Here is a 26557-nt window from a genome sequence, read left to right on the forward strand (position 1 = left end):
TGTCAGGCACTACATCACCAACCAATCTGAGAACCTCGGCTTGGTACATACAGAGTTCCAGGTGACTAGCTTTTTCCCTCAAAATTCCTGAAATAAGCCTTAATCTACCAATATCTAAAGCAGAGATCAAAAGCATTAACAAACGTAAAATCACCCAAAAATGGCATAAGACATACCTAAAAACAAACACACAGATAATCAAAATCCTCAAAAAACCTCTAACCAAACCTAAAATCCTCCATCCATCCAAGAAAATTGATAGAATAATCACCAAACTCCAAACAGGTCACACCAAACTAAACAGTCAACTCCTAAAAATAAAAAAAAACATGCAACCGGGAAATGCCCACACTGCCCACACCTGGAAACAATAGAACATGCACTCTTACACTGCACGCACTACCAAACCCACCGAGCAACACTCCAAACAAATCTAAAACAAGATAAAGCCATAACCCTAGAATCAATCCTAAATCCACATAACAATATAGAAAAATTTAAAGCACTAGGCGTATACTTAACTAAAACCAATCTAATGATCCGCATCTAAAAACACTCAACCACACCACATAAACAAACAAACACACACCAACACACTCCCTTAGTACACTACCACACCCCTAGGCATGTATTCCAAATTTCAAAATCTCCAAAACTTATATAAGCAACCACTAAACCCCCCCTCTGGTTGCAACACCTTTATTTTCCCTTTCAAAACCACGCTAAATGGCCCGACCGGGCCCGTGTGCGAAATACGCTCCAGTCGGAAAGCGCACGTTAAATCTCCAAACGTAAGTAAGTAAGTAACTAGCTTTTGACCATTTGTGTGGAGTAGACGTCAAACCAGCTTCCCGTGCAGTGCTAGTGAGCTTGTCAAAATGTTGGGGAGTGATCAGACACATCAAATGTGGCTGAGTTATATATACCTGTCTTGAACGTTGTAGATGTTTGGGTACAAATACATCGTCGATGATGGAGGATTGTATGTATGTTTTTTTATCAATGTAATCAGTTTTGCTGCCATAGGAAGATACCATATTCACTTGGTGTAGGTGTGATCGATGCGAGCTTTGCTTGTAGATAATGGCTGTGTTTAAGTCGCCACACAAGACAGCATAACTGGTTTCAGAGAGTTCATCAACAACGTCGAATGTTTCCTCAAGCCGCTATGGTAGGCACACACATTGTATCAGCAGAGAAGAGAAGTGAACAGACCACATAATACAGCATCTACTGGGTCACATTCAGGGACATAAGTCCGTATATCACTGAAGAAGTCCTTTTCCACTAAAATGGCAACTCCGCCCTCGCCTCTGAGTCGTCCTTGGTCTTCTTTGATTTTTACCACAGTGTGATGTGACGAACTCGGGGTGTCGAAAAGTGTCCTAGTTCCTTTGGTCACCAAGTTTTCAGAAACAGTTAAGTCAACACATTCGTATCTCAAGGTACTGTCGACTGTATAGACTAACATCTAGTCTCTGAAATGAACATATGGTACAGAAAAACAGTTGCTCAGTTATCTTAATAAAAATATAATAAAAAGGGAGCCCAGTGATTCTCTTCATTTTCAGCCTGATACTGCAGTAATCTAGACTTGCCAAACATTAGACTTGCATGGGCTGTATTTGATTTATATTTGTATCAGGGTCTGTAAGACAGACTAACGACTGTACAATGTGCCTCTGGTGTTCCAAGTGTCAATGTTCCACATGAATTCGAAACCTCATAAGTGGAAAAGCTTTTTATGTAGATTCTTCCCTTTGGTACTGCCATTCTCACTATACAATTAGCAATATCATATATCTGATAAGGAGAGCACTTTAAGCAGAAGCACCTGTTATCTACATACACTTCCTTGGTCCTTAGAGCATGTTACATAGTAAATTTGACTTGATAAGTAGAATAGCAGTCTTTATGGTTTGTGTCTCGTACTTGTGTGTAACAATGCATACAGAATGTGTAGTACATGATTCAATTATGGCACACAAGGCGTAGTTGGTTAACTAGAAAATCTGTAAAGTAGAGATTTTTTCAGGTCCCTCATTTTCTACTTATCAGGGTTAGTTTCACATCAATAACATGTTTATGGTTACTTATTTCCACCATCCCGCAGCGGGTCTCCCATTCACGATACTTTAGATTCTTTGGCCAAATGGTCATTTTAAAAAAAAATATACGTGCTGAGGCAATGTCAATGTTGATCCGCAGTGTATATGGTGAGTGCGCACCGGTCCAGTAGTTCAAGAGTCTGACGACGCGTGAATATCCGAGGTAGAATAGGACTTCAGCAACTCATGCTTGCCGTAAAAGGCGACTATGCTTGTCGTAAGATGCGATACAGGGATTGGGTGGTCAGGCTCGCTGACTTGGTTGATGCATGTAATCGTATCTCCAATTGCTTTGATCGATGCTCATGAAATTAATCGCTGGATTGTCTGGTTCAGACTCGACTATTTACAAACCACCGTCATGTAGCTGGAACATCGCTGTGTGTGGCGATAAACAACAAACCAACCCCACCAAGAGTCTGTCAAGATTCACATGTACATCTGTTTTCTTGGCGTATGCTACAATAGCATCACGAACAACGTCGCATGGCCTATCCTGCTTTGATGTTTGACAGTACAAGTCTTTTTTCTTTGAATCCAAGTGAAGCACCCTTGAAAGCACTCTCCTATTGACTGTGAAACTTGGCATTCTCTGTGAATGAGGCATAACGTTTTGGGGACGTCTATGGATGTTCTATCTATGGAGATCCATCTGTGAGTCTTTATCCTTTATTCGATATGCTAAGATCCTGCTATCACTGCGTCATTTTAGTTCAGTGTTACGAAGTCTTTCTATTTCTCCAGTGGCATTTAGATGATCTTTATTTTGCTCCTCCAATGATCGATGAATGTCTTTTTATGTTTAAATATCAAATTTCTCACACAGATGTTTAATTCTGCGATCAATAGACTGAGAACGTTCCATTAAAAATCTTGCATTTCTAAAACCTTTGCAAACATGAGCGACCAGATACCGTATTCTTCTGTGATTGCGTTCTTGTTGGCTAGATGTTAGGATAGATGTTAGTGTCCTCAGGGTTTCGACTCCTTTCTTATTGAAAACCTCTTTCAGAAGAGCGTCAAGGTGGACTGGTCCTGTTATAATCCTGTATAGGTAACAAACACATGAAGCATATTTCTCTGCTGTACTATTTCTTTAGTTTCCTTGGTACCCTCGTCATTAATCAGATGTCCACTTGGAACATTTTGACACCCTCGTTGGCTATATCATAAAGAGTGAGTGAGTGAGTGAGTATGGTTTTACGCCGCTTTTAGCAATATTCCAGCAATATCACTGCGGGGGACACCAAAAATGGGCTTCACACATTGTACCCATGTCGGGAATCGAACCCAGGTCTTCGGCGTGACGAGCGAAGGCTTTAACCACTAGGCTACCCGACCGCCCCCATCATAAAGACCGTATCTCATGTTCACCTCGTCCGGCTTGTCTTCATCCCCTGGATAAAACTCGACTCACTTTCGGATGAACCCTGTCAAGTTGTTCAAGTTTCTGGTGCGTCTCACACAATAAATCGTCCCTTATCCTCCACTGTTTGTGTGTAAGGACAAGAATCTCCGTCGCCATTGCTGAGTGAGTGAGTTTGATTTCACGCCGCTTTTAGCAATATTCCAGCAATATCTCTGCGGGGAACACCAGAAATGGGCTTCACACATTGTACCCATGTCGGGAATCGAACCCGGGTCTTCTGCATGACGAGCGAACGCTTTAACCACTAAGCTACCCGACCGCCCCGTCATTGCTGAATTCGGATTCTAAATGAGGGAGTCATCATTTTTAAAATACGGTTAATTAATTTTAAAGCGTGTAATTTTATCATCATCCTTAAAGTGGCTGTACATAATGTTGATATCTCATAAGAAATTAACGATTCGTGGCCGTTGTTTATCGTAAGATAACACACTGCAGCGTAATCGTCCGGATTGGGGAATGTTCAGATTAAAGAATCTTAGGTATGGAATAATGTCACTTTGCATATTTTTAGACGTTTCTAAACATATTTGTCCGGAATTGACAGTGTCCGGAATTGACAGTGTCCAGAATAAAGGGGTCCGGACTAACTGGGCTTCACTTTGCAAGGAGGAACACTCACTTCAAGGGTTCAGTGTTTGAAAACTCAGTTACCAAGCTACAATATTACACCACAGACTGTCGCATATGGCAATCCTAACATTCTAACATCTGTCTCCGCGTCCACATACATCTCAAGCCATTGCGCAAGCCATCAATGAGACAACAATGTCACGGATTCAGACGATTTCGCGATAATGACAATTTACTAGCGCTATGTTTAGATAACTGGCATTCATATACACTACATATGAGTGATGAAAACATATGGTTTATGAGTCAAAACAAACACTATGCGAGTAAGAAGGAATGTTGTTTACATGGCCACAAAAAATGAAATGGAACTGGTTACGCAGCTAATTTGAGGGAAGAGATTTCAGCAGTGTGTTCGTTATGTTAGCGATATGTTCCACACCGCTCTACGTGAAGTCTAATTGGTTTGGGAAGTGAAACGCCGTAAGCCAGGCACGTACCGCTAGGATTACATGTAAGTCGGGGAAGTTGGTCCTGAGACGCACAAAGTCATCGGGAGATGAGCGAAATACTTTATAACTAGTTCTAATTAGTATAATCACATTAAAACATATATTTGAAGCTGACTCGTGATTTCCTCATTAACTTATTATTGCAAAACAGCTTACAGGAATGAGACGTACAGTACTGATCAAAACAAACTCTCACGACTCGGGAACCGTGAAAATCCGGGTTGGAATAGATCTTCAGCAACCCATGCTTGCCGTAATAGGCGACTATTCTTGTAACAGGCGATTGACGGGATTATGGGGATAGTCTTGTCAGGGTCGCTGACGTATGTCATCGTAATTTTAATCACCTTGATCGATGCTCATGATGTCAGTCACTGGATTGTGTGGTCCACACTTGATTATTTACAGACCGCCGTCATGTAGCTGGAATATTTCTGAGTGCAACGTTAACCAACAAACAATAAATCAACCTCTCGATGTGGTGGCGCGATGCTTACGGTCGCGATCGATGGAACGTTTGTTTTGAACAGTTGTGTATGCAGCGTGGTACAGGTACATGGCTACATTAAAAAGAACGTTCATCTGGCCATGACCAATTACAGACACATGACGTAGGACATTGACCTTTACCTTTAACGTAGAGATGTGCAGGGTAGGAAAACACCACGCCAAGGTCATTCTGGGCAGAGCACTCGTACTTCCCTTCATCCGATAACTTCACACGTACTATGATGAGTTGTGCTGGGGAAGAAAACATGGCGTGAATACAAATACTGATTGGATTGACACTAGTGTAGTTGTGAAGTGTTGGCAAAAATACTACCAATCAACACCTACCAATGAGATCCCACTCATGTATGCAATTGGTGTTACTGTTAATCCTCTACTGTTAATCCTCCACCTACTATATATATTCTGTACTATGTCCCTCATTCATAAAACAAGAATTGCAGGTAGATCCGCTATCTGTCATGAATCTCCTAAAGCCAAGAGATGCAATAGCGAAGGCCAAACTAACTCTATTTCTGAGAGATGGACAGCTGCTCGAACGTATATAAACAGAGCAGCCAAGGATAAAAATGAAATCATATCAATATAAGAAAATAGAAATCATATCAATACAAAAACAGAAATTATGTGAACACCAAACTCACAATAGATATGTGTACCCTACTCACACACAGGAGTCTCAAAGAGGGACAGGCATAAGGACCTATACCGAAACGACGCTCTTCACAGTATTAAAGAAGTTGTTATCCATTAAGTTGTGTCTACCTTCTGTCTACCGTAAAGTGTTGGGATTAGCAGAACATGATCGAGTCAACTTACGCGGTTACCGCACGTTGCAATACTCGAGTAAACGCTGTGTAATCAATGGTAAACTATGAAAACATTCCCATTGTTAATAACGTTGTGGTTCACAAACGTACGTCGACAATGTTATGGCACAGTTAACTACAAAGCTCCTTACAGCGGGTTATCTATACTATCGCTGCCACCAGTCACAGATCCCTGCTGTGCTGGGCGGCAAAACCATGCATGGAGTTCAACTCCCAAGGGGCGGTCGGGTAGCCTAGTGGTTAAAGCGTTCGCTCGTCACGCCAAAGACCCAGGTTCGATTCCCGAAATGGGTACAATCTGTGAAGCTCATTTCTGGTGTTCCCGCCGTGATATTGCTGGAATGTGGCTAAAATCAGTGTACAATTAACTCCCTCAACTCCCAACTGAAAGTGATAACGATCTTTGACGCCTAGTACCCTTCTCCCAGCTAAATTCTTTTCTTTATTTGCCAATTTTAAATTCTAGTCCATTCCATCTTTCACGTGAAGGGTACATTGTGAAAGCAAGATGGAAGCTAGGTGCTCATCCGTTAAGACCGCCTCCATGGTCTAATGGTAGAGCGTCCGCCCGGAGAGCGGAAGGTCCGTGGTCGATCCCCAGCCGCGTCATACCAAAAGACGTTAAAAGATGGTACTTGTTGTTACCCTGTCTGGCGCTCGGCATTAAGGGGCTAAAACAAGGACTGGTCGGTTCGGAGTCAGTATACTGTGTCTGAGTGGGATATTCATGTTAAACTGCGGCATGGTATCTCAGTGAGCTAGCACTATAAATCGGCATCAGTCCAGACTAGTACAAGCAGCTACACACACACACACGTGCATGCACGTCGCTATATAAGTGCAATAATCTGGATGCGACGTTAAACCCCATTTCACCTCACCTCACATCTTATCCGTTAATCAGCAATATCGATCCAATCTGATTAAACAAACAAATTTAGCGGTAAACGTTTTCCCAATGGCATTCCCTAAGACGCGCACACAAATATAAATTTCAAGGCAAAATTGACCCATGTCTATATATTATTATACCTGCAGCATCCGTCCCATCAAGGGACTGTGATATACAGTAGTATGTTGCCTATATGCAGCGGCGACACGGGTGTCAAGTTTTCTAAGGAACCGCAATTAAATGTGCAAAGTTGTGTCCCTTCGGCAAGCCAAAAACCTATGATGGTGGGTTCGAATCCCAGTTCGGCCCGATTTTATTTCTATGTTTGTTAGCACCATATACACGTTCGTGGGTTTCACCAAAGAGGTGAACGTCTGAGACCTGCATCACTTCGGGCTTTCGTTCCATATTAAGCTGATGCGGCGTGATATGACTGGACAACTGTTAAAAGCGGCGTTAAACCAAACTCAATCCAGTCTAAACCAAGTCGACCGCCTCCGTGGTTAAAAAGACTGTAAAAGATGTTTAATCGGGTTTAACGTCGCGTCTAAGATTATTGCACTTATATAGCGACGTGCATGTACGTGTGTGTGTTTGTGTGGCTGCTTTTACTAGTCCGGACTGATGCCGATTAATAGTGCTAGCTCACTGAGATACCATGCCACAGTTTAACATGAATACACCACTCAGACACAGTATACTGATTCCGAGCCGACCAGTCCTTGTTTTAGCCCCTTAATGCCAAGCGCCAGACAGGGTAATAACAAGTACCATCTTTTAACGTCTTTTGGTATGACGCGGTCGGGGATCGAACCCCGGACCTTCCACTCTCCGGGCGGACGATCTACCACTAGACCACGGAGGCAGTCGCATGTAGAAATAGGAGTACTAAGTAAGGATGAGAAATATTCATGAGAAACACTTTTAGTATTATTAGGAACGACAACTCGGTGTGAAACATCGCTTCTAATTGTAATGAAGAAGTTCTTCATCTATATATCTTTTTTACCCTTACTCAGTGTAAAGAGTTTCGTCCCTTAGCTGCCAGGATCCGCTTGTCGTGGGGTAGAATCTTAGTCTCGCACCAGTTATAATGCATAGGGGCGGTCGGGTAGCCTAGTGGATAAAGCCTTCACTCGTCACGCCGAAGACCCGGGTTCGAATCCCGACATGGGTACAATGTGTGAAGCCCATTTCTGGTGTCCCCCTCCGTGATATTGCTGGAATATTGCTTCAGCGGCGTAATACCATACTCACACACACTATAATGCATAGTCTGTCAGTAACTCATGCTCTTTTGGGTTACAGCAGGCATACCTGCGCCCCCATGGGAACATTATAAGTCGTCGGGGCGGTCGGGTAGCCTAGTGGTTAAAGCGTTCGCTCGTCACACCGAAGACCCGGGTTTGATTCCCGACATGGGTACAATGTGTGAAGCCCATTTCTGGTGTCCCCCGCCGTGATATTGCTGGAATATTGCTAAAAGCGGCGTAAAATCATACTCACTCACTCACTCAATTATAAGTCGTCACGTGGTCAACTCACTGACTCACCATTGGCTCCTAACGCGACCCTGTTGTCCTTGGAGTAGTACACGGGGAAGGAGTCCTTGAACCAGCGCGTGATGATGTCGGGGGTGCCCTCGGAGGTGCAGTTCATGATGACCTCCGCCCCTTCTTCCACAAAGTTGAGTACCGGGTGTTGGGATATAACGGGATACCCGGGAATGTTGTCTGTAACACAACGACACAAGCCAGTGCATTGATTAGCGCAAGCTGTGCATTATAGTAACGACATCAACCATTGCATCAATCAGTTTTATAGTACATTATAGTTGTATTTGATGTTTGTTTGTTTGTTTTATAACGCCGCACTCAGCAATATCCCAGCTATATGACGGCGGTCTGTAAATAATCGAGTCTGGACCAGACAATCCCGTGATTATAATCATGAACATCGATCCACGCAATTAGGACGTGATGAGATGCATCAACCAAGTCAGCGAGCGTGACCACCCGATCCCGTTAGTTGCCTCTTTTTTACGGCAAGCATGGGTTGCTGAAGACCTATTCTACCCGGTTCTTCACGGGTCAAAACATTATAGTAACGACAAAAACCATTGCACTGATCAACACAAGCTGTGCATCATAGTAACGACACAGGCCATTGCATCGATCAACATGAGTTGTACATTATAGTAACGACACAGGCCATTGCATCGATCAACACAAGTTGTTCATTATAGTAACGACACAACCCCTGCATCGATCCCTTAACGTGGGAGGAAAGCCCGAAGTGATGCATGTCTTAGACGTTTACCACTTCGGTAATTATGGGACAAAGACGTGTTTAGGATTGAGTTTGGGATCTAAATACATTTTTCACAATGAATCTTCTCACCAAGTCTCTACTCAACGCAGACATTGTGATCCAGGGCCGGTCGGGTAGCCTAGTGGTTAAAGCGTTCGCTCGTCACTCCGAAGACCCGGGTCGATTCCCGACATGGGTATAATGTGTGAAGCCCATTTATTGTGTCCCCCGCCGTGATATTGCTGGAATATTGCTAAAAGCGGCGTAAAACCATATTCACTCACTCACTCACTCATTGTGATCCAGTCTACCTTTAGCTCTGTATGTCTTGATAGTCGCCCTCGCCCGCACAATTTCTCCAAAGCCGTTGGAAGCAATGCAGGTGTACGTCCCTCGGTCCTGCCGGGACACTACGGGGTCGATCCGCAGGATAGATACCCCGTCACTGGAATCCTCATAGATTCGCCTGTTTCTGTCGTCAAACAATCGGCCAGACTTACGCCATGTAACTTTCGGTGTCGGGTATCCGTCCGCCCGACAGACCAAAATAAGGATACCTTCGTCCTTCACCTTGGAGTCACGTGGCGGAATAACCATGCGCAGAAAGGCTACAATGAGAACGTTGACCTACTTTAACAGTGAGTTTACTCAGAAGTATATTCAAATAGTGTTACATTTACAAATAAAACATAATTTGCTTACTTTTTTTGAATATTTGTTTACTGATTTGGCTGATAGTGAATGGAATGTTAATAATATGTTCAATACTTAGCTGTTGTGTCTTCTGTCCGCTCCTTGCCCATGATAATGAAACAATCAAAGCAGCTGGCTACGAAAAATGTGCACGTGCAGAAAGAAAAGGTCGCATCTACCCGGAGCTGTGTATCAACAAACATCTGCCGTTACATGCATGAACCACACAGACATGCAGGGCATATATGTACCACTCACAAAAAGTTAAGGACCACTTGATTATGTCACATAACTATAGTTATCCCATGCCAGGACAGACTAACTATAGTAATAAAAAAGAATCGGATGATCCTTAACTATTTTTGAATAGCATATGTACTACCAGGAAGCCCTCAAAGAAGCAACCAAGATCTGTCTCGTGCATATAATGCAATGGGATAACACAGGAGGTGGAAGAAAGGTGTTTTAGTTTTACATTGTGTTTGACATTTAGTTTAACAGTTAGTTAAACATATAGTTTAACATTTAGTTTTCCATTCAGTTTACCATTTAGTTTAACATTGAGTTTAACAGTTAGTTCAACATTTAGTTGAACAGTAAGTTTAACAGTTTGTTTAACAGTTTGTTTAACAGTGAGTTTAACATTTCGTTTAACATTTAGTTTAACAGTTAGTTTAACATTTAGTTTAACAGTTAGTTTAACATATAGCTTAACATTTAGTTTTCCATTCAGTTTACCATTTAGTTTAACATTGAGTTTGAAATTTAGTTTAACATTTAGTTTAACAGTTAGTTCAACATTTAGTTAAACAGTAGGTTTAACAGTTTGTTTAACAGTTTGTTTAACAGTGAGTTTAACATTTCGTTTAACATTTAGTTTAACATTTCGTTTAACATTTAGTTTAACAGTTAGTTTAACATATAGCTTAACATTTAGTTATCCATTTAGTTTACAATTTAGTTTAAGATTGAGTTTGAAATTTAGTTTAACATTTAGTTTAACAGTTAGTTCAACATTTAGTTAAACATTAAGTTTAACATACAGTTTAACAGTTTGTTTAACAGTTAGTTTAACATTTAGTTTAACATTTAGTTTAACATTTCGTTTAACATTTAGTTTAACAGTTAGTTTAACATATAGTTTACCATTTAGTTTACCATTTAGTTAAGCTAAACATTTATTTTAACATTTAGTTTAACAATTTTTTTTAAATTCGTTTAACATTGCGTTTGAAATTTAGTTTAACATTCAGTTTAACAGTTTGTTAACAGTTCGCTTAACAGTTCGTTTACCATTTAAATTAACATTACTGATTCGTACATAATGTGATTCTCCATCGTGAAATGGAGTAGAAACATCGCGATAACAGCCGGCTTGTGTTATAGATATAGTGATAAGTCTTGCTCCGGGCACCTGTGGGTAACAGTATCGTGTCTGTATCCGTCCTGGGAGTAGAGGGTCGTGTTATTACAAGGGTGGGGTCAGCGATATGAAGATATCGATGGAATACGTTTCTTGGCCTTGGTGGAACACCAGTATTGATTTCCACCAGATAGTACGAAACAGGCTCTAGGTAACTCAGTGTACAGCCAATATAGTAGACGAATACATCAAGCCACGTGTTCTATCTTCGGACAGCTATCAACATAGCATTAAAGACTCAGATACTTGGGTGTTGTGTTTACCTCCTGGGGATTTCTTGGGCATCGGTCCAGTCCCGCACTAAATCACAGGTTATTATATAAAAACGTTTGATGTAATCTCAGACAAGTGATGCCTCTGTTCACCTAGTAATAACTGGGTACTCGATTGGGTGAAACGATCATTTGAATGCAAAACCTTCTAGACGTTAAAAGGCAGTTGGGATGCATGATCACAGAGGATTTTGGATCTTAACTTAAGCGCTCACCGATCCATTGAGCTGGGTAAGAATTGTGCAGCCCTATAAGCACGCCTGTAGGCAGGGATACGGTGAAATATAAACTTGCATTTATTTTTTATTGCTGTTGTATCAGTATTACAACTTCTACGACCCAGACTTTGACAAGACCCACAAAAAGGTTATGATATGAGGATATTTTTAAACGTCTCTGCTTATCTGTTTTGTGGAGGAAATGAAAATATATTAACAGTTTTGGGCAAGAATCCTGATCAGACAATCCTCAAAAATTACCAACAGTATTATTTATTTATTTATTTATCTTATTTCATGAGGATCAAATCCATTGTGAATAGTTAAACCAAAACCAGCGTACAATGTACATTTTAAATAAATCCTTGTATACATGTTGTAAAGATGTATTTTCTACTTTTAACTAAACAATTATGGTCTTATTAATTACATTACAGAGATGAATATTGGCAGCCATAATTACTGAACTCGGAAGTTGTTTTCATAGCACTGAATGCAAGTGCACTGAAGACTATACAAGATGCTACCTCTCAGGAAGTTCGTCATACTACGATATTCAATGCAATCCGTGCAGGGTCAACTTGTTCCGCAAGTTCGGGTACCATAAAGGCCGTTTTTGAAGAACGACCTTCTAAAGAAAATATGACTAATAAAATATGCCAATCACAAAAGTTATATAAAAAATTCATGTTATTATTTGCTTCGCAGAAATATGTACACTCTGCGATTTAAAGAAATATACGCAGAAATACTTTCAACATTTATTACTTCCTAGCCACGGCTAGCTTTGAAGTTCAATGTGATGTGGAAGGTTTGACACGATCCGGGGACCTCTGAATGTGTCATGTTTAAGATTCAATATGTATATACAGTTGGACTAATAATTGTATCCGGACCTCTCGCTTCTAACCGATGCTGCTCTCTATGCGAGTGCACGAGTGCGAGTAGGTGTGTTCTGCATTATTATATAACGAGGGTTTCCACAGTGCAACTGAATAATGATATAAACAATGAAAGCAAATAATATTCATAATTATCCCAGTAATGGGACTATGACAAGCTAAGAAAAAATGCAAACAGAAAAAATAACAATCTAAGCCACAACAAATGGAATGATTGTTCGTAAAAAGCCATATTTGGTCATACAAGCTGACTTGCCAATTCAAATGTATTGAGCAAACCTTTGTAAGATAATTTGGCAATATATCTAAACGGTATACATCAAACGGTAGAAATGTTATTTTCTTTTATTTACATGACGAATTTTCAATTCTTTTGACCTCAAATTCCCCACGAGCAAATATTCAATTTGTTGTGGCCTAAAGGCCATTTTCTAGTTTGTAACACAGCCTCCAATGGAACAATGGGTGATCTTGTGAAATAAATGTCGGACATCTGAGGTGAAACGGGATTTTACGTCACGTTCAAGATAATTGCACTTATATAGCGACGAGCATGCACGCGTGTGGATGCTTGTGCCAGTCCAGACTGATGCCGTTTTATAGTGCTAGCCCACTGAGATACCATGCTGCAGTTTAACATGAATACCCCACTCAGACACAGTATACTGATGCCCAGCCGACCAGCTCTTATTTTGGCCCCTTAATTCCGAGCGCCAGACAGGGTAACAACATGTACCATATTTCAACGTCTTTTCCTGTGACGAGGCCGGGGATCGAACCCCGGACCTTCCGCTCTCCGGCAGAGGCTTGGCCACTAGACCACGGAGGCGGTCTTCGGACACCTGAAGTAGTGCTGAGTACATACCTACACTTACAGCACTCTAATGAACCTATTAGTTCTATTTCCATTGTGGATTTACCGAGTCTTACACGGCACCTTGATTGTGGTATTAATAGAATCATCTTAATGCCCTATAGATACACTTAACTTACTTATACTGAGCCTTACCAAAACCCTCCCGATAGAAAAAGTATTTCTTACAAAGGAGAATATACATTATTTGCGAGGAAATACTTGACTTAACAACACACACCCTGATGGGTGTGTACTACAACCATATCTGTATCGGAGGAATTCGCTTCGTTCTATTTTCGAGCTGAGGAGATTCAATGTTAAATACATGAAATAATACGCAGAAGATGGGCTCACATTATAAGGACGATGAATGGTTACTTGATATGTAACGATAAGAGCAGAAACTGATAAGGCTAACACAAATATTATCTCCATAGAATGTCTGATACTCCTAAGCTATTCAATGTTACATTAGCGGGTCAACTGGATCAACATTCACTTTGTTTCCATTCTTAACACAATGGAAGCATTCCAAGAGTGTTGTAACTTGAAGATGCTGTCCAACCATAATGTTCATATATTCCAAACTCCTCTCCATTTTCTGAGTTAATCGTCTGTGGCTCAGAGGAGCCACCATCTTGCAAGTTTCTTTACAAATGTAAGAACGATATTAGGTAACTATTACATTGCAACTTGAAGATGCTGCCCCTTGACAACCATAATCCTCATATATTCTTAACTCCTCTCCATTTTCGGAGTTAATCTTCTGTGGCTCAGAGGAACCACCATCTTGCAAGTTTCTTTACATATGTAAGAATGATATGAGGGAACATTGTACATCGTAACTTGAAGATGCTGTCCCTTGACAACCATAATGCTCATATATTCAAAACTCCTCTCCATTTTCTGAATTAATCGTGTGTGGCTCAGAGGAACCACCATCTTGCAATTTTCTTTACAAATGTAAGAACGATATTAGGAAACTATTACATTGTAACTTGAAGATGCTGTCTCTTGACAACCGGCTTAATATCATAAATACCAAACTCCTCTTCATTTTCTGACTTAATCGTGTGTGGTTCGGAGGAAAGACCATCTTGTTTCTTTAGATATGTCAGAACGATATTAGGTAACGATTACATTGTAAGTAATTGTAAACATTTTTCTTATCCATGACAAAAAAATATTTAAACCTTTTCAGCTGTTTATTTCACAGCTCGAGTGTCAGTTTATCCCTGCGTGGAATTTAACCATACTTACGTGTTTTCTCGTCCCCGATGTAGACGGACTGTTTGCTGGACCCCTCTCCGTCTAAGGAGATGGAGGCTACCTCCACCTTATAGCGAGACGACCCTTTTATATCCCTGAGAACGGTCTGGAAGTCTCTGAACACTGGTTTCACTTTATACTCCGTGAGTGACCTGTCCTTACTGTCCACCTCGGTGTAGATGACCAGATACCCCAACACTCGGCCATCTGGCTCAGGGGACCACGCGACCTTCACAGAGTCATCGTCCAACGTCACCGCCGTCACGTTGCTAGGTGCCCTTTGACCTACAGGTGAAAAGTGTCTGTATCATTATTTGGTATGGCAGAGTGAGTATGGTTTAGCGCCGCTTTAAACAATACGTCAGTTATATCACGGCCTAGTAGGTAAGTAAAAGAGAACCCTCGAACACGGATGTGGTGCTGACGGACTGGCTCTCAAGTAGGACTATCTGTGTTTAGAATTGAACCCACGGCCATCGGATCCTGCCACGGGTAAAGGACGTAACCTTTCACAAAAGTTGTGATGGGGTAAGGCACAATTTTTCTTAATGCTGAACAAAACTGAAGCCTACTTTCTAAAATACCACAATTTGGATTCCCCAATTGGATAAATTTTTTATAAGCCGTGATATTGCTGGAATATTACTCTAGCGACTGAAAACAATATTCCATCACTCGATGTAATAAGAGGAGAAGGACATTATCTTTTGTTCGTCTGCGGAATTGCTTCGCCGTTTTCTGTATGTATATACTGGTAAACGAGGGTATGGCTGAAACGTTCTGAGCCTAACTATGATAGACTGCGTTTATCGAGTTGATTGCTAATTATTTTTCAACATAATCAGCTCCAAGGCCCACACTCCTCTGTCAACACTGCTGGAGCGCCTGGATCTCACTTGTCCACACACTTCTGCCAACGATGCTAGAGCGCCTGGATCTCACTCGTCCACACACTTCTGCCAACGATGCTAGAGTGCCTGGATCTCACTTGTCCACACACTTCTGCCAACGATGCTAGAGTGCCTGGATCTCACTTGTCCACACACTTCTGCCAACGATGCTAGAGCCCCTGGACCTCACTCGTCCACACACTTCTGCCAACGATGCTAGAGCGCCTGGATCTCACTCGTCCACACACTTCTGCCAACGATGCTAGAGCGCCTGGATCTCACTGGTCCACACACTTCTGCCAACGATGCTAGAGCGCCTGGATCTCACTGGTCCACACACTTCTGCCAACGATGCTAGAGCGCCTGAATCTCACTGGTCCACACACTTCTGCCAACGATGCTGGAGTGCACTGGATCTTACTGGTCCACACACCTCTGCCAACGAGGCTGGAGTGCCTGGATCTCACTGGTCCACACATCCCTGCCAACGATGCTAGAGCGTCTGGATCTCACTGGTCCACACACCTCTGCCAACGATGCTAGAGCGCCTGGATCTCACTCGTCCACACACCCCTGCCAACAATGAGCGGCTGGATCTTACTGGTCCACACACTTCTGCCAACGATGCTGGAGCGCCTGGATCTCACTGGTCCACACACCCCTGCCAACAATGAGCGGCTGGATCTTACTGGTCCACACACTTCTGCCAACGATGCTGGAGCGCCTGGATCTCACTGGTCCACACACCCCTGCCAACGATGCTGGAGCGCCTGGATCTTACTGGTCCACTCACTTCTGCCAACGATGCTGGACTGCCTGGATCTCACTGGTCCACACACTTCTGCCAACGATGCTGGACTGCCTGGATCTCACTGGTCCACACACTTCTGCCAACGATGCTGGAGCGCCTGGATCTTACTGGTCCACACACTTCTGCCAACGATGCTGGACTGCCTGGATCTCACTGGTCCACACACCTCTGCCAACGATGCTGGAGTGTTTGGATCTCACTGGTGTAGAAGGCTTCATCCTAGTGGTGTAAAAATCCCTCCACAGCATAATGCCTGTCAGACAATGTTTTCTTTAAATTTGAGAAGAAGTACATCTGACGGTGCCATATTTGATGAATACGGAAGATGTTTCAAGTTCAAAGCCACCGTCATGCATTACAGCAATGAAGAGAAGAGACTTGTACACATGTGGATTGTTCTGGTGGAGCATCACAACCAGTTTTCCACGTTGTTAACCCTTCATATTCTTGAACTGTTGCCTGAGCAGATTGGCATAATATTGGCCATTGATCTTTCAGAAGGTTGTCCATTCATAGGATTCTTTTGGAATCCCAGAAAACAGAAGCCATCACCTTGCAAACTGATGGAACAGACATTTCCTATTTCTACTGCTTTGACTGTTGTTTAGCCTCTGGCTGCTACTAGTGAACCCAAGACTCATCCAAATCACTTACGAAAAGCTCAACAAAACGGGTCAGCTTCAAAAAGACGTGCATTCTGACGGGAGGTGATGAACCTGGGATATTTCTGATAAGGAGACAGAAGTCTTGGAACAAAGCGTCCTGGATCCTTTGTCATGCCAGTTCATTCTTCAGAATGTTCCCAACTCTCTCTTGAAAGGTGCCTACTGTATTTGTTAAGTGGCGTGTGGTGATTCGTCGACCACCCATAATCATATCACGTATTGTTTCAATATGTCCCTTAGGGGTGGCAGGTGAAGGTCTTCCTGTTCTTAGATCGCCTTCGAGGGTTTCTCGTCCCCTTTTGAACTCCACTTTCCACCTCTTAACAGTGTCAGGGGAAGGAACATCTTCTCCTAAAGTTGACACCAACGTCCGCATGGAAGGCTGTTGGATTCTTTTCAGTTGGAAATACTTGACGACAACCTGGTTGCCAGATTTGTCCATTTTCATCAACAGAGAATACCTGGACAATTTGCTGCCTGGTTGGGTATATGGTTCAAATACAGCCTCTGCGTATAGACAATACTGAATGTAATACATCAAAAGGGTTCACTTTCATCCTTCGTAAATATTCTCAGAACATTTAAGCCAGCCCCCGTATGTATCGCGTACAGATAGACATGCACGCACAGTACGAAATGAGAGGCGAAATAGACCATATACCGTTATCTACTGACTACATTATTTCTATATGCGTGGTATATCCAGGTTGAGAATGCTACCAGTGGGAGAATGTTGTACATACATGTAATTAAGTTAATATCGCTTTAAATCATTTATTCTGCATCTAGTTCTGATGTGTTCTACTCACTGTATGGAGGTGCTGTGATATGCTCTACGCACTGTATTGTGGTGTTCTGATATGTTCTACTCACTGTATGGTGGTGTTCTGATATGTTCTACTCACTGTATGGTGGTGTTATGATGTGTTCTACTCACTGTGTGGTGGTGTTATGATATGTTCTACTCACTGTATGGTGGTGTTCTGATATGTTCTACTCACTGTATTGTGGTGTTCTGATATGTTCTACTCACTGTATGTTGGTGTTCTGATGTGTTCTACTCACTGTATGGTGGTGTTCTGATATGTTCTGCTCACTGTATTGTGGTGTTCTGATATGTTCTACTCACTGTATGTTGTGTTGTGATATGTTCTATGCACTGTATGGTGGTGTTCTGATATGTTCTATGCACTGTATGGTGGTGTTCTGATATGTTCTACTTACTGTATGGTGGTGTTGTGATATGTTCTACTCACTGTATGGTGGTGTTCTGATGTGTTCTACTCACTGTATGGTGGTGTTCTGATATGTTCTACTCACTGTATTGTGGTGTTCTGATGTGTTCTACTCACTGTGTGGTAGTGTTCTGATGTGTTCTACTCACTGTATGGTGGTGTTATGATGTGTTCTACTCACTGTGTGGTGGTGTTATGATATGTTCTACTCACTGTATGGTGGTGTTCTGATATGTTCTACTCACTGTATTGTGGTGTTCTGATATGTTCTACTCACTGTATGGTGGTGTTATGATATGTTCTACTCACTATATGGAGGTGTTCTGATGTGTTCTACTCACTGTATGGTGGTGTTCTGATATGTTCTACTCACTGTATGGAGGTGTTCTGATATGTTCTACTCACTGTATGGTGGTGTTCTGATGTGTTCTACTCACTGTATTGTGGTGTTCTGATATGTTCTACTCACTGTATGGTGGTGTTATGATATGTTCTACTCACTGTATGGTGGTGTTCTGATGTGTTCTACTCACTGTATGGTGGTGTTCTGATATGTGTATAGGCTTGTAACATGCTGTAGCTTCTCATCATCCTGCCCTCAAGCCGGAAGTAGTACAGCGAGCTAGTGTTGAGCTCGGTAACAGGGAAGTACTGGCGCGTGGGGTTGAACCTGAATGTCGACCACGCTGCCGTCCCATCTTGTCTGTAGGAGAAGTCGAGGTTGGCGAGGTTGACCTCCCCGACGTCGTACCTGGACACAAGCACCTGCGTGTCCGACAGTGCACGAGCGTTAAGGCTGATGTAACCTGGGAACAGAGGTGCAGAATAATAACTTGACAGACGAGGTAACACCTTCCCGAGGCAAGGGGCTTAACTGACAGTCTAGTTTCCACCCTTGTCGAACTACGCTGGAATATCTGGGCTCGATTGTAGCGGCACCAGTGGCTATTACGAGTTATGTTCATCTATCTTAGAAGGCGCCGGAAAGGTGTGACAGTGAGTGAGTGAGTGAGTATGGTTTTACGCCGCTTTTAGCAATATTCCAGCAATATCACGGCGGGGGACACCAGAAATGGACTTCACACATTGTACCCATGTCGGGAATCGAACCCGTGTCTTCGGCGTGACGAGCGAACGCCTTAACCACTAGGCTACCCGACCGCCCCGGAAAGATGTAACAGGTGGTGACTAACATTAAACATTTTAATCAAATTATAAAAATAATGACTTATATTTTTGACTGTTTTAAATTAACGGTTACAAAATACATTTTTATAGATTTAAATTTCATTGCAACGTGTTGCATAGCTGCAACTCGACAAATCTACCATCATATGCATATGGTATCAGATACACTTGTACTGATTAGTATTGATATTACTACATGCACTTGTGGCTCAACATGTTTGAATGCTTGAATATATATTGTAAAATGGGCCTGTGGCCTGATTTACTGATATAAACCACTACTACTACTACTGCTACTACTACTACTACTACTACTACTACTCGACAAATCAACTAGCTATATAGACAAGCCCTTTCTTGGAAATCAGTGTGACAAGTCATTTCCGGGAAATCAAAATGACTTCTCCTATTGTTTGAGTGACAGGTTTTAGAAATAAAAAAATTATTTAATTTTTCCAACAAACTTTATTATGTAAAAGGATTTTATTTATTTTCAAGTTGTACTTATGTACCAGCTGGTTTTTAATAACTCCCTCAACAGTAATACATATTAAGAATGACAATATCTCTACCCTGAACTTCGACCTGGCTGAACTTGACCTACTTCTCTTACTCTTCGCTGTTTATAGGTATATAAGTTATATAGGACAATCACGATCTGAAGTTACGTTCAACATTAACTCGTTGATATAATGGTAAAATGAACCTATTGGCACAACCATTGCCAACGGAAACACCCTGAAGTATGTCTGAATACCGCCGTGTTTAGCTGAAGACGTGCTGCCCGTACGCGACATGAGAAACACGTTTTCGTGACACAGTGGATTGTGGATTTTTTCAGTTAATTGTACGTGTTCTGAAACAGAGTGGATTATGTTTGATAAACTGTTGACCAAGCGCTTGCTCAGTGTACAAGTAAGTGAGAAAAAATGTATTGAGTAATAATATTCCTATCGAATGTATGCAATTCTAATGGGTCTCATCTGCTGCCATTAGTATATGCATCGAAGCCCGTTGGCTATCGATAGATCGATCGAATTACATACCTGTTTTAAATTTCATTTTTACCAATCAGAATCATGCATTATTCAGTGTTATGGTAGAGTCGTTCATAATATGGAGAAATCTACAATCACGTTTCTCTTCTTCAGAAATCTACAATTTATACATTTCTTGAGTGTAGGAGAAAAGTCACCGATATCTATTTGGACATCACTGACAAATGTCTGAAACATTTTTTTTAGTTTTTTATTATTTTTTTATTGTGAGTCCCTCTTGCAGAAGCAGAGTGAGTATCCTCAAGTAATCTTCACGGGTACGCTGCTGGTAATGACAGCAAGATGACACTGACAAACAGACACATTCACATTCACATAAATACCATGTTTGCAAGGATTCCTTGAGTAAATATGGTAAATTTATTATATAAAATATAATCTAATCAAACAATTAATCACCATACCAACCAATTGATTGGCTTTAATTTTTAAATGGAACCTAGCTTGTCGGTTGTTGCTATAAGAAGTATTTTTTTCAATAATATATCTTTTGCAAAGATACTTCTAAAAGTGTTTGAAGTTAATGAGAAGTTTCGAAACTTATATTACAAATATATAATTTAGCAGTAGCTAAATATGTCAAATACATCATCAGACCTCTTTCAGACTAAACAAAATAAGCTGAATATCAAATTTCATATTGTAAATAGTTGAATATTTTTCAAAAAGCAAGTCGAATCAAGATTTTTAAAAACATGAACATGCTTACCAAGTGATAATAAGTAATAATAACATCCCAATTTTATCAGTTCATCTGGAAGCATTTATCGCCGTATCCTTAAACCATATATATTTTAATGGTTATTTGTCTGTCTTAAACAAACTCGTGGTATTACCAGCATGCCAAAAGCTGGAAAGTATAAGCGTTTATTTTAAATTGGAGACCAATTTCTCTTCTTAATTCGCATATCATGTGGGGCGTTGGTGGTAACCTAGTGGTTAAAGCGTTCGCTCGACACGCCGAAGACCCGGGTTCGATTCCCATCATGGGTACTATTTGTGAAGCCCATTTGTGGTGTCCCTCGTGGTATTGCTGGAATACTGCTAAAAGCGGCGTAAAACCATACTCACTCACTCGCATATCGTACAAGATATTATCCTCCACTGTTGATGAAAAAATTATATCTGTCTTGGCCATATTGGTGACGATACACGACTTGTATAGTGTTTAATGAATTACACAGGATCTAATGATATTGCTGGAAGTGTTTATTAATAGATTGCGAGATGCTTTGGGTTTTGTTGCATGGTCTTTTATTAAGACATCTTTACCTGTCAAGGACATTCATTCAGAGTCCTGTGTTCTGTGTAAAAGTTTAAAATCGTGCTTTGTTCATAAATCAAACGCGAATAACGAAATATTTCGTTATTGGTATAACGACCTTTGAAGGACGCATATCGAACTTCAATTTGCCATGCAGTTGGCGTTGTCCCTAGTGCGTGTTTATTTATACATTTTCGCAACATTGTCGACACATACTTGTGTTATCTCAATACATGCTTCCCTCTCCGTAATAAAATCGTGTTTGGCGTGAGTTACGTCTTAACACACTGCATGATGAGAAGTGCATGCTGTGAACACATCATAACGAGCACATAACGGGGCTAAATAAAGATAACGTTCAAATTAGCTTGCTTCGCTTGCAAATAAAGCATGTCTTTGTAGACGTCACGCCGTTGTACTGCTTGTGCCAGTTGCGGTATAAGTGATGCGTCAGAAATTAGATGAGACAAACAATTAGTTATAACGTGAGACATTCAACGAGACAATCAGTGAGACATACCGCTAAACGCCAGTATTAGGCAAGGCGTCAGAGTGAGTTTAGGTGTTTCCCCGTTTGTAGTAATATTCCAGGAGTATCACGTCCGACGACATCAGAAATGGGCTTTGCACATTGTATACATTGGGGTCGAACCCACTTTAGTTACAGGCTACCCCACCGTATCAGACATAGAAAGCGCCATAGTGTTAGTGCAACGTAGCGTCAGATATAGAGAGTGTCATGGTGTCAGTACACCATAATGTCAGACAAAGACGAGAGTCGTAATGACTCAGATATAGAGTCATAGTGTCAGAACAACATAACGTCAGACAAAGACGAGAGTATTGATGACTCAGATATAGAGAGAGTCATAGTGTCAGAACAACATAACGTCAGACAAAGACGAGAGTCTAATGACTCAGATATAGAGAGAGTCATAGTGTCAGAACAACATAACGTCAGACAAAGACGAGAGTCATAATAACTCAGGCATAGTCATAGTGTTAGTACAATATAACGTCAGATAAAGACGAGAGTCATAATGACTCAGATATAGAGTCATAGTGTCAGAACAACATAACGTCAGACAAAGACGAGAGTCATAATGACTCAGATATAGAGAGAGTCATAGTGTCAGAACAACACAACGTCAGACAAAGACGAGAGTCATAATGACTCAGATATAGAGTCATAGTGTCAGAACAACATAACGTCAGACAAAGACGAGAGTCATAGTGTCAGAACAACACAACGTCAGACAAAGACGAGAGTCGTAATGACTCAGGCATAGAGTCATAGTATCCGTACAACATAACGCCTACGTATAAGGCCCACTGGCACATACAATTGTAAAAGAAAGGGATAACGGGTGGTCCGCGACATGTAGTACAATGGGTATGTGTGTGTCACGGCTAATAATTCTGGTATCGACTTTCACAACGACCTCTTAATAGTCTTATGTACAACACGTTTGCCCACGGGAGTGCAGTCAATTTCATAGTCATGAACTGCACGTGCAGAACATGCGTACACCCTCTCTACCTGTAACAAAACCAAATATGTTTGCATCGCGTACTGGTCTCAAACGCGTTTCTTTGAGTTCGATCAACTTATCCTGGAGTACCAGTAGCTCACTGACAAAGTTTTAATCTTAAAGGCGAATCCATCATCTTGGTGAATCTTCCGTGCCAGTTTCCGTGTTTGCTGTATTTGTGTGAGACCCGTGAAGGTCCGGGTTAGAACTGGTCCTCAGTAACACATGCCTGACGTAAAAGGCGACTATGCTTGTTGTTAGAGGCGACTAACGGCATCGGGTGGTCAGGCTTGCTCACTTGGTTGATGCATGTCATCAATCCCAATTGCGTGGATCGAAGCTCATGATGTCACTGGATTGTCCGGTCCAGACTCGATTATTTACAGACGCTGGACTATTGCTGAGTGCGGCGTTAAACAACCATCAAACAAATGTATCTGCGTGTGCATCAACAATACACAACGTGAAACTGGACAAGCGCCAGACAATCAGACTAAAACTTCAGTAATGACCGTCATGGTGTCCAGCATGTATTCGGGCAAGACCACTGGTCAGTCGATGCAAGCAGAACATGGCGAAAGTAGCGCCAAACATAATGTTGAAAGATGGACGTAAGGTCAGACTTTCAAAAGTTTCGTTTACACATACTTTAATCACAGACCCGTGAAGATCCGGGGTAGAATAGGTCTTCAGCAACCCATGCTTGCCTTAAAAGACGACTATGCTTGTCGTAAGAGGCGACTAACGGGATCGTGTGGTCAGGCTCGCTGACTTGGTTGATGCATGTTATCGTATCCCAATTGCAGGGATCGATGCTCATGATGTCAATCACTGGATTGTCTAGATCTGGTCCAGACTCGATTATTTACAGACCGCCGTCATATAGCTGGAATATTGCTGAGTGCGGCGTTAAACAATAAACCAACCAACCATGATGCCAATCACTGGATTGTCTGGTCCAGACTCGATTATTTACAGACCGCCGTCATATAGCTGGAATATTGCTGAGTGCGGCGTTAAACAATAAACCAACCAACCATGATGTCATTCACTGGATTGCCTGGTCCAGACTCGATTATTTACAGACCGCCGTCATATAGCTGAAATATTGCTGAGTGCGGCGTTAAACAACAAACAAACAAACAAACTTTAATCACATGGCATGGTTTGAGCACATAAAAGCTTTCGCAACGAGATGGTCTTCTCGTGGGTATTTTCTGTTGTCACATTGTGCAGTTCCCAGAAGAGATGGAAAGCAACAATAGTGAGCATATACATTTATAGACTCTTCACAGCGTTATCTCAACACCACTCGGGGTTATCTAAGTACATTGAAAACACTATTTTTAAAGAAAGGATATGTATGTAATTCTCATAAAAAGTCGGCGTAGAAAGTACTGCTTAAACATGTTTCACCATGTCTGGCTGTCGGGGCTAACGATGTCCTCATTATGAACATAGAGTTACAGAAAAATGTTATCTTCCGTTTGTTTAGAGGGCGTCAACGGTAACAGCTTCTGCCAAGTGTTTTCAATAATCTTGTTTTGCCATTAATAATATACAAGTGCAGTTGTTGCCGTTGCCGTTGCCGTTTCTGCAGCGCTGACAGGTCGTCTCGGCCGTGGGTGTAAAGGCAATGACGGTGGCATGGGTGGGGCGGCGATATGCACACCGACTTTTTATTGTTTTCATGACATCTGGTACATAAATCAAACACGGATTTTTCAATGTTTTACTCGTCATTGTGCATAGTTGTCGCTGACCCAAGCAGTACGCGCCGATAACGCGCTACATGTAGCAGTCCATCAACTCTTGAAGGAAATTCTTGGGAATTTGTGAGAACGAAGTGCGGTCATCCCCCGCCCTAACTACCCCTCCCCGCCCCCATACCGTGACACAAGGGGGTGGGGGAACGGCAGTGGCTTCAACTCACTATATATATAACAAGTATAATCCCACGGCATATCTAGACTGACGTCCTAAAGTTTGAAGCATGATACTTGAAAGAAGAGCTATTTCTAGAAGCGTTAGAATGACGAACGTCAACATAAAGAAACACATTATTTTGTGTACACAACGCATAGCAACACACAGAACATGCAGAAAGTTGAAACCCAAATAAATATTTACAAATATCTCGCCAGATATAGGTCAAAAGGTTGAATGGTCTATTTTGGGTTCGGTCTTAATTGTTGTTTATGTGACGATTGAAACACCACCCAAGGTCTTCGCGTTACAAACCTTGAGTGAGTGAGTGAGTTGGAGTTAACGCCGCTTTTAACATTATTCCAGTTATACCACGGCGTGTCAGCTTCATGTCGGAGGAAAGCCCGAAGTGATGCAGGTCTCAGACGTTTACCACTTCGGTGAAACCCACGAGCACGGGTATGGTGCTGACAAACCTTGCATGCAACCCGTGCTTGCCGTAAAAAGCGACTATGCTTGTCGTGAGAGGCTACTAACAGGATCAGGTGGTCAGGCTCCCTGACTTGGTTAATGCATTTCATCATATGCCAATTGCGTCAATCGATGCTCATGATGTCATTCTCCGGATTGTCTGGTCCAGACTCGATTATTTACAGACCGCCGTCATATAGTTGGAATATTTCTGAGTGCGACGTTCAACAACAAACAAACAAACAATAGCACTGATAGGGACGTCATCCTTTTTCCGCTGACGTCATCAAACTTTTTATGATGTTCTGATGACGTGGTAAACACAGGGACAGAGTTGTTTGTTTTCTGTAAATGCAAATCTTAGGAATTGTCAGATTCGCCGTAAGTTAAACAAAGTGTTAACAAGATGAGAGAACTGACAACGATGTTGTGGATACACGAGTATCGCTGAAACCTTGAAGATAGGAGCCTACATTAAAGTGCTTCAATTGCAAGTCAGTGGTTTTATTGAGTAGATATTTATGACTGTATGGCGTAAGAAATGTTTGTTTATCTTCCAGCGTTGTTTACATGTCTGACACCATAACTGCAGGCAATATATACCTGTAAAACGAATTGCTACTTGTGTGGAAAAGCCAGTAATCCCTCCACACGCCCAACCTTGTCTACAGTAAGCCCGTTTACTGACTTTAAGCAGCGGAGAAACATATTCGAACTTGT

At 41.7% G+C, this 26557-nt stretch overlaps 1 protein-coding gene across 4 annotated transcripts in view; it reads right to left on the bottom strand.

Annotated features, from left to right (window-relative positions):
- Positions 1-26557, bottom strand: part of LOC139479101 (protein sidekick-1-like) — a 101928-nt gene that overhangs the window by 70776 nt on the left and 4595 nt on the right. For 3 of the 4 annotated variants that reach the window (XM_071261865.1, XM_071261867.1, XM_071261864.1), the window contains exons 2-6: positions 18932-19204; positions 14789-15082; positions 9476-9772; positions 8408-8587; positions 5253-5363 (exon numbers count right to left, since the gene is read on the bottom strand). In XM_071261865.1, the coding sequence (XP_071117966.1) occupies positions 5253-5363; positions 8408-8587; positions 9476-9772; positions 14789-15082; positions 18932-19204 (1155 nt within the window). The remainder of the gene's footprint in view (positions 1-5252; positions 5364-8407; positions 8588-9475; positions 9773-14788; positions 15083-18931; positions 19205-26557) is intronic. The other variant, XM_071261866.1, reaches the window with a different exon arrangement.

This window comes from Haliotis cracherodii, unplaced genomic scaffold (genome assembly GCF_022045235.1).
Source record: "Haliotis cracherodii isolate W230 unplaced genomic scaffold, xgHalCrac1.p SCAF_4, whole genome shotgun sequence".
In the NCBI taxonomy this organism is placed as follows: Eukaryota; Metazoa; Mollusca; class Gastropoda; order Lepetellida; family Haliotidae; genus Haliotis; species Haliotis cracherodii.